The following is a 9,355-nucleotide window of genomic DNA, read 5'->3' as shown; positions in this document are numbered from 1 at the left end:
ATGGTTGTGAGCCACCATGTGGTTGCTGGGATTTGAACTCTGGACCTTTGGAAGAGCAGTCGGGTGCTCTTACCCACTGAGCCATCTCACCAGCCCCCTTGTTGATTGATTTTTTCAAGTACTTTTATCAATTAATTTTAATTGTATTTATTTATGTATTTATATCTATCTATCCACCTCTCTATTTACTTATGCTTGTGGGTGTGTGCATACCACAGCACTTGTAAGTATGGAGGTTGGAGGACATCTTGTGGGGGTTGGTTTTCTCTGTCTATTGTTTGGGATCTTGGAAGGGAACCCAGGCCCTTGGCTTGGCCATGAGTGCCTTCACCAGCTGAGCCGTCTTTCTGACCCCGATTTCAAACGTTAAAAAAAAATTTCATATTCCTGGGACAACTCCACTTGGCCATGATGTATGGTCCCTTGTATATTTTATGGGATTTGATTTCCTAAAATCTCATTAAGCGAGATTGCATTTGTGTCCATGGGGGAAACTGGTCTGTAGTATCATTTTCTCATAATGTCTTTATCATGTTTCTGCCATGTTGTCATTGTCTTCACAGAATAAGATCTTGTCCTCTTCAGGTCAGTAGACAAGTTTGCTGGCCAAGGACTGCTGTCATTTCTGCTTTAAATATTCGATAGGATTTACCATTGCCATAATCCATTAACATTCTTTGTGGGAAAAGTTATAACTTCAAGTCCTGTTCTAAAAGTAGAAATGGAGCCTGTGTGGATACGTGCACAGAAACAAGGACAACGGCAGGAGGATTGCTGTCAATTTGAGGCCAGCCAAGCCTGGTTTGCATAGTGAGCTCCAGCCCAGCCAGGACTCCATAATAAGCCCCTTTCTCATCCCTGCTCTCAGGAGGGATAGGAGAGTTCAGGCCAGGTTTTTGCTTTGCTTTGTCCTTTGAGACAGATGTATCCCTGCACTGACTTTGTAAATTTGGTTGGCCTCAGATAGAAAGAGATGATGACCTTGAACTTGGCCTTCCAACTTCCTCATCCTGAGTGCTGAGATTAGAGAGGTTGACCGCCTCCCCTGTTTCAGACCAGAAAGTACTGTTTCAAATACGGTGCCTGGAATACCGTGTAGAGAAGCGTAATTTTATTTCTTTATTTCTTTTTCTTTTTTTAATTGGATGTTTTATTTGTTTATATTTCAAATGTTATCCCCTTTCCCCGTTTCCCCTCTGAAAACCCCCTATTCTACCCCCCCATCTGTATGTATATGTGTGCGTCTGCTTGTCTGTCTGTACCCTGTGGATTCAGATGCCTGAGAAGGTTGGAAGAGGGTGCCAAGGATCTGGAACTGGAGTTGCGTGCAGTTGTGAACTGCTGTATGGGTGCTGGGAACTGAGCCCTGATCTGTTCCCCGAGCCATCTCTCCACCCCCAGGTTAAAGACTTAATGTTATGTTGATGGATTATGCAGTGCAGGGCAGGGTGGGGGTGAACTGGGGGCTTCCTGTATTGTGAGCCACCATATAGGTGCTGCTGGATAACAACCCTAGTTCCTCTGGAAGAGCAGCCAGTGCTCTTAACTGCTGAGCCATCTGTCCAGTACCATTAAAAAATTTTCTTTTTCCTTGAGTAATCTTTCTGAAGTTTGTTGCTTATGTTAAATAAATAAATAAATAAATAAATAACATGAAGAAAGAAAGGGATAAAAGAGAGCCAGCGGCATTTGCAGCTTTGAATGCCTGTGTCTTATCTGCCATGTCTTTATTTCTCCTATAGGAAATAATATCTCATCTCCCATGTTGTATTCTGGGTAATTTCCTAGGTTTATTTTCCAATTCTTTATTTGTCTCTTCTTTGGTGTCAAATTTGATGTTTAGCACACTTTAAAAAACAACTATTCACTGCCATAAGTTAGTTTTATATATCCCAATATTTGTTCTTTCTTAATGAATTTTGTTCTTGCTGGGCCTTAGAAGGGACTGACTTCCGAACTCTGCTCACCCCTAGCCAGAACATCACAGGTGATCTTTACTATTTCAACTTTGACACGGGGCAGTCCATCTGGGACCATCCATGTGACGAGCACTATCGAAAGTTGGTCATCCAAGAGAGGGAGAGGTGGTCAGCCCCCGGGGCCATTAAGAAGAAAGACAAGAAAAAGAAAAAGGAAAAGAAAAACAAGAAGGACAAAGAGACCTCCAAAAGTCCTCTGGTGAGTCAGCCTGAGGTGGCCTCCTACCCAGGGCTGCAGCCCCAAGAGGCATGGGGACCCAAGGGGACTGCCAGGGGGTAAAACAATGAATTCTTGACAGGACATTGTCTCATTTTACCTGGAAGATTTTTCTTTCAGCCTCTGGTAGTTGGTACTTCCATCAGTAATTCCTTCTTTCTCCTCGGGAAGCTCGAGTTACAGGATTAGAGAGAGTGTGAGCTCAAAGGGGCAAGGAGCATGTCTTTCATTTGATTGGAGAAGTGGTGGCATTTGTCACTGTGGGAGAGTGGGGAACAGAGACAGGAACTGTTGAGTTGGCTGTAGACTCATTATTTGCCATTATCTTAAAACTGTCAGAACACCAGTGCCTTCGAGTTTTAAAAGGAAAAGCTGGGATTCGTGGTGCATGCTTGCAATCCTAGAACTTAGAAGGCGGAGGCTAGAGGATCACGTGTTTGAGGGCAGCCTGTCATTGATGCCTATGTGCCATTGGTTTAGTTGACATCATCGGAGGTCTCTGTGGCCGGTGTCCTTGGAGGAGGTGGGGAGAGAAAGAGTGGAGGGAGGAGGGGGAGGAAGAGGAGGAGGAAGACGGCAGCAGTTAGAGACTTCATCCTCACTTGGTCTCCAGTAGCTTTTTTACTGAGTTTTGAGGGCTCTGCCCATTACTCGTCTGTCCCTCAGCATATCTGATCTTGGTAGATGGAACTTGTCACCCTTACTTCTGGAGAAGCTGAGGGAGAGCCTTGTAACTGAGGCCCCGTGGTTGAGGATATAAACTTTGTTCCCTCCATGCAGGCTTGGGGCTGGCAGCCTGAGGAAGCAGCTCAAGGTGGGGAGCACTGGGGAGACTCTCTTAACGCTCAGTGTGGGGAGCACTGGGGAGACTTCCTTAACGCTCAGTGTGGGGAGCACTGGGGAGACTCTCTTAATACTTAGTGGTCCGGTTTTTGGTTCTGTCAATTCTGTGTGTGTGTGTCCATTCCCATGTTGAGGATCCTTAGGACCACACATGCGCTAGGCAGGTGTTCTAGCGGTGAGCCCCATTCTCAGCACCACTTTCTTCTTCCCTAAGGCATCACTTCTGACCTTGAGCAGTTGTTAAAGTCTTTCACTCCATCACATTTGTGCTCCATCGCTGCTCTACATCCCTTTGCTGTCCCCAGCTCTGTGTACCCACTGTCTGAGAAACGGGGTGAGACGCCCGATCCCACGGAAAGGTGAAGACAGGTGTTTCCCAGATAGAATCTTGGAGTTTTCCAATACTCTCGTGTATTCGAAAAGGAGAAGGCAGTCGTAAGCTTTTCTTTAATCCAGGATAATCCTAAATGATATTTTGGCATCTGGCAGGCTCCAAGCTGACTCAAGGTGAGCCTGGATGACAGATGTGAGTCCCAGGAGCTCCTTGTTGTAGTGCCAGGAAAGAGGGCAGCTGGGCCAGGTCCTCAGTGGGATTTTTAGGGCCCAGGTTAGGTACCTCAAGCTTGTGTTTGCCCAGTGGTCAGGCCCTCTGGAAATGTGTGCTCCCAGCTGGCTGGTGTTGATTGCCTGAAGGCTTTCTTGTAGCCCCAAGGTTCTGTGACTGGATGTCTTTAAGCAGTGCCAACTTGTGCCCGTGGTAGAAGGCACTTGACTGAGTTTCCCCGGCTTCCTCTCTTCTCTTCTTCAGAGGACATTTCTGGAGTCCTTGATACGGCGTTTATAAAAGCAGCCAATCACGAACCTGAAGGCTAGAGGAAGCTTGGGGATCAATCACAGGCCTGTGGTTTCTAGGCTTTGACGGGTGACATCTTCAGGTGGCTGCTCTGTGGCGGCCGCCCAGAAACAAACGGGTCTACTCTGGGATCCCTGGGGCCGTGGTTGGTTCTTTTCCCTGTCATACTGTAGCCTTCCATTTAGCCTAAGGGAGTTTTGGCCTTTCCTCTCCCTTCCCGATTTCTGCTTTACCTTAAGGAGGGTGGTTTCCTGCTGCGGGGTCTCGGGGCAGCAAGAAAACATCAGGAGGGTCAGGCTTAGTTTTCTCTGCATGTTTATATACCCATGTAGGAACCACAGCCTGAGCAGGGACTTCTGCCTTCTTCCTCCTTTCTCCGTGGCCTGTCCCCTCTCTCAGCACCTGGGCTTGCTGATCTGGACCTAGACCAAGAGGTGCAGGCTAGAAATGAGGCCTTTAAGAAAGGGAGAAGTCTGTGCACGCTGGGCGACACACCGTGGCCTCACATGGGTACCCTTCCTGCTAAGCTGCAGCCGCTCTCTAAAGGCCAAGCTTCTCGAACCCACCAGATCTTTGCTGATGTGGAGAAAATCTTAGGCAGGCCTTCGATCCAATGCAAGACCGAGTTAGGAGACCTGCAGGGTCTGGAGTCAGTCCCGAAGGCCACAGAGAAAATCTACCTGGGGTTTTCAGACCCTGAAATAGAAAAGTTGGAATTGAGGACCAGACAGCAGAGACTTGGCGCCAGGGGTGCTCAGAGCCCGGATCCACTCCACAGCGGGCAGGATGTGTCAGAAAGCAGGAGCCAGACCTCCTCTGTTCACTCTAAGCTTTCTGAGGCTCCCAAAGGCCTGCAGCTCAAAGGGGAGCAGCCTAACCACAGCATAGCCACCCTGAACTGCACTGGCCCCGGCGGGGACAAAGGTCAGAACACCGCTCCTTTGCCACCCTCTGAGGAGGAGCCCTCCCTGTCCCTTGGTTCATCCGACCACCCGCTGCCTGCCAGGAGGAACAAGCTGTTTTTACTAGAGAGCGGCCCAGCAGAAGACTTGAGCTGGCAGGGAGTTCCTGGGGAAGGTGGGGACGTGGGCAGGGAGAGGTGGAGGAGAGAGTCTCCAGGCCTATGGATGGGACAGGTCTCCAAGCTTATCAACAAGGACACCCCAGAGAGATGCAAGGAAACAGAGCCTGCTGCTCCCAAGGATGCAGAGGCCTCAGCCGAAGATTCACCCCAGGGACCCTCGCTGATGCCACTGGAGACCCTGGCATCAGAACCAGTTCCAAAGCCCCCTTCAGGCGACCCTGCCAGTGAAGACAGGCAGCATCCACCCGGGTCTCCAGAGCCTCTCAATGAAGATAGGAAGCCTAGCACACCCGGGGCTGACTCGGATAACAGTAGCGGAGGGGGCAGCAGCCTGGCCTCACCCCTAGGCTCACAGGTCCTTGGTGAGATAAACAACTTCCCCTGGGACCTGCAGAACCCCCAGGGGTCTGTTCCTGTGATGGGCCCGTTAGGCTCGGGGCCTAGAGATGTGCGCTTCTGCCCTTTTCTGGTGCCCCAGTTGTCCCACATCAGCTCTGTGGAGGAGCAGTCCGAGAGTGAAGACTACTCCGAGGACCAGAGATTCTACCAGCACATCCTACAGATGGTTAAGATCTCCAGGCAGCTGGAGGGCCTGGGGCTGCCCGAGAACATGCAGGAAATGCCATGCAAAGATGTCGCTGGCATGGTCTGCAGCATGGCCAATGAGCCTTCCAGGATGTCTAGTGAGGGTGACCACAAGGCCACCAGAGCTCCGGAGAGGGACTCAGGGTTACTGGCCTGGGGTCCAGAGCTGCTGGAACATCCTCTGGGAGCGGTCTCTGCCCCTGCCGGGCAGGAGGCCTCTCAGCAAGCACAGTGCCAGCCCAGCGGCCTCAGGCAGGGGCCGGTCCAGCCCAGTCCCGACACCGGGCTCGCTGCAGAGCCGAGCAAGATGCAGCTTCTCAGCCAGGTAGGCCTCTGAGGTAGCACGGCCTAAGGTCTGCCCCTCTCCCCCAGCTCAGAGGGGAGGGGGCAGGTGGAGCTGATGTTGTTCCGAAGCCTCAGGCCCGCTTTCCTGATGCGTATCCTCTTCAGTAACTGAGGAGCCCTTAACTACCCAAACAGCCACCAGACCAGATGACCTGGATTGCAAGTTTGTTCAGTTCCGTTGTCTGCAGGCGAGAGCTGAGGGTATCCGTTGATTCTCTTCCCTGGATGTGACCGTGTTCACGATGGTTCACGTGCTTGGAAGGGATTGCGCCAGAGGGTGGGCACGGTGGCACTGCTCCTTGCCCTTGTACAGAATCCAGGCCCCTTCTGGGAGTTGGGAAGCTTTTCCCAGCAGCTGATTCCAGAGAACAGTCCTTCAGCTCTGCATGCTCCCTTCCTGGGGTCACCCAGTTCTCAGGAAGCACTGAGCCCACGGTCTGCTGCCGCCACCCAGGGTCCCCAGAAAACCACATGACCCTGTCTTAGGTGTTGACTTCACTTTCTCACTGATATTTTCCAAATGGTGGGACTTATCTTGTCATTCCTTCACTGAAAAGATTCACCCCGATCTTCATTCAGAAATCAAGTTGGACAGAGACCACTGGGCTCACTCTGAACTCCCTAGCTGTTTTGCTGTGGCCCAGCTGCAGCTTTACCCAGTTGTTCCCTCTGTTCCCTAATTGCCGACACGCACTGGCTCTCCCTTAGTTCTAATAACTAGTATAGTACTATAAATACCGGCTAAGCCACGGATTATCCTGAAAGTTTTAATTAGCCCAATGGCATCAAGTTTATCTGCTCTGAAGGACACTGGCACGCACAGCCCCACGCTCAGAGTTAATGGCCATCTATAGAAGATGATCAGCTAGGAGCCAGGGATCTATAATTTCCCTGCTAACCACCGATTCAGTAAAGGCCCAAGAGAACAAAGCCCCCAGCATGCCTGGCTCCCTCCCTCAAGCCCCCAGCATGTTAGCAAATTAGCCATGTTGGGAGTCTGTAATTTTCTATAAATACAGTGTGGGAAGGATTTTGCTGATATGCTTGGACTGGCGGAAGGGCTGAGCAGGCCGGGCAGGCTCAGTTTGCTCACAATCCACTGGGAGAAAGTTGCAGCGCTTTTTCCTACCATAGGCATAAGAGCACACAGAATACTTCCTCTGAGACAGATGTGACTGAGCTCAGTCCCCTTCTCTGCCCAACTAAGCCTGTGACTTTGGACAGGGTTTTTGACCACACCCAAGTAACCCAAGTATGGGGTCTCCCCATAGTGGTAGAGCCCACCTCAGGTGATTGTAAGAATGAGCAGGGCCTAGTGTTGAGTATCACTGGCCAGCTCTATGTGTCAGTAGCTTTTCTCCCTGACGAAGATGATCTACCACAGGTAGGATGATTGTCGATCTACAGAGGTGAGGATCGGATGTTACCTCAGGTGTCCTCTGGCCGAGACTGGCTGAGACTGGCCGAGAGGGTGGTGGGACTCTGACCTTTGGATCCCCCTTTCTTAGTTTACTCTTAGGAGTTAGAGTGGAACAAAATACATTCTCTCTGTTTTATACCTTGTAAATTTGAGAAAAGTTTTGAAGGGTCTTGTAATGTGTTCCCAGCACGTTTGTGCTGATCTCTTGTAAGATCGTGTGCATGTGTGTGTATATCTGTGGGGGGGTGGGCGGGCGGGCATGTGTGCAACTGTAAGTGCTTGTGGAGGCCAGAAGAGGGTGTCAAAGATTGTCTGGAACTAGAATTGGAGGCAGTTGTGTGCAAGCTGCCCGAAGTGGGTTATGGGAACTGAATGCACTCAGATGCCCTGGCAGATCAGCAGACTTTCTTATCTTACCCAGTGAGCTGTCTCTGCAGCTCCTGCGCTGGCTTCTTGCTTTTGTTCAGTCAGACGCTCACAGTGCACATCCCTGTAATACGAGTGGCCCTGTACTGTTGCTGCAGTCCTGGGCCCCTTCCAGAAGCCCCTCATCTCCTTTGGGCTGCTTAGCAGACCTCAAAGGGCCAAGCACAGATCCTCTTCATCCTTTCAGACAAAAGAACTGGGGGTGTGAGGGGCCGTGAGTAGCCCGGGTTCACATGTTCTGACCCTGCCTGGATTTTGACTCCAGTTCTCACTGGCATGAAGGAAGCCTTCACTTGGCTCCTGAGAACCGGGGAGAGCAAGCCAAAGAGAGTGACAAAGCGCACACTTAAGCACAGCAGCCACCCCATGTGCAGAGTCCTCCCAGGAGGCCCGGGCTTTGCTCCGGTGTTTACTCCCGTCTTCACCAATAGCATATTGAGACTGGCTTTTCTTGACTTATCAGTTTTAAGCACCAAGAGACTTCTAGTAGTTGGGGTTTTATCTCTGCCTCCCTGCCCTACTCACTCTTCATGTGGCCCCCAGTCTCAGCACATCTGCCAGATGTGAGGTAGCACACAAGTTAGCACAATCAGGAAGCCAGTCTGCCGTTTCTCACCCAGTCTCACCCAGTCGGCACAATGGTATTTCTGGATGTCGCGCTTCATTATTAGTGGCCTCCGAGCAGAGGCGTTTTAAATTCGAACGGGCAGAATTTAGACGCTTTATTTTTATATCTGCCTCCCGACACCCCCAAGAGCCTTGCGGTTTCTGGGGTTTGTAACAAGATGTGTTCTATTGCCCAGGTCCTGGGTTCCCCCTTACCCCTAGTCCAGGCCCCTCTTTGGGGCCTGGCTCCCTTACGAGGCCTTGGGGATGCCGCGCCCTCTGCTCTTCGTGGGTCACAGAGCGTGAGCTTGGGGAGCTCTGCGGATTCTGGGCATCTTGGGGAGCCCACGCTGGTGAGTCCTTTCTCAGCTGTGCATGTGTTTTGTTACTGTGGGGCCTCTTGGGTGTCACACCTGGAACTGTGGTCTGTCACTGAGACCCAAGCTTTATCTTCAGAGTTTGTCACCTAGTCTGGGTGCAGTCACTCTGGCAACGGGTGTGGGGGTGGGGTGTGGGGGTTGGGTGTGGGGGTTGGGGGGTAGGGGTGGGGGAGCGGACTGGGCTGTAGGCTGCCTATGCTGATCTTCCCATCCATGTGGCTGGGGTCGTGGGGGACTGGAAAGGGAGTAAGAACTGTGAATCAGACTCAGATTCATGGACATGGTAGGATTTGACTGGGGACCCATCTAAGGAATTGTGGGAGCACGCCAGGATCATTCTGAAGATCCTCCCGGTGAGTCCCCCGTTTCCCCTCTGTTTTGGAGCCTCCACAGGGTCTCAAGGCTGCTGCTTGTGCAAAGGGTCTCTTGGCTTCTGTCCATGAGGGCAGGAATGCTCTCAGCCTCTTGACTTTAGGGGAAGAGACCAACGAGGAGGATGAAGAGGAGAGTGACAACCAGGTAACGATGAGAGGAGAGTGACAACCAGGTAACGATGAGAGGAGAGTGACAACCAGGTAACGATGAGAGGAGAGTGACAACCAGGTAACGATGAGAGG

General features: G+C 51.2%; 1 protein-coding gene across 1 annotated transcript in view; it reads left to right on the top strand.

Annotated features, from left to right (window-relative positions):
* Positions 1 to 9,355, top strand: part of Cep164 (centrosomal protein 164) — a 64,346-nt gene that overhangs the window by 19,005 nt on the left and 35,986 nt on the right. The window contains exons 4-6 of the mRNA XM_029481580.1: positions 1,974 to 2,178; positions 8,556 to 8,711; positions 9,123 to 9,257. Coding sequence (XP_029337440.1) covers positions 1,974 to 2,178; positions 8,556 to 8,711; positions 9,123 to 9,257 — 496 coding nt within the window. The remainder of the gene's footprint in view (positions 1 to 1,973; positions 2,179 to 8,555; positions 8,712 to 9,122; positions 9,258 to 9,355) is intronic.

The sequence above is a fragment of the Mus caroli genome, chromosome 9 (assembly GCF_900094665.2).
Source record: "Mus caroli chromosome 9, CAROLI_EIJ_v1.1, whole genome shotgun sequence".
NCBI classification, from domain to species: Eukaryota; Metazoa; Chordata; class Mammalia; order Rodentia; family Muridae; genus Mus; species Mus caroli.
Note: the sequence above shows the minus strand (reverse complement) of the source record. Positions and strands in the feature narration are given on the sequence as shown.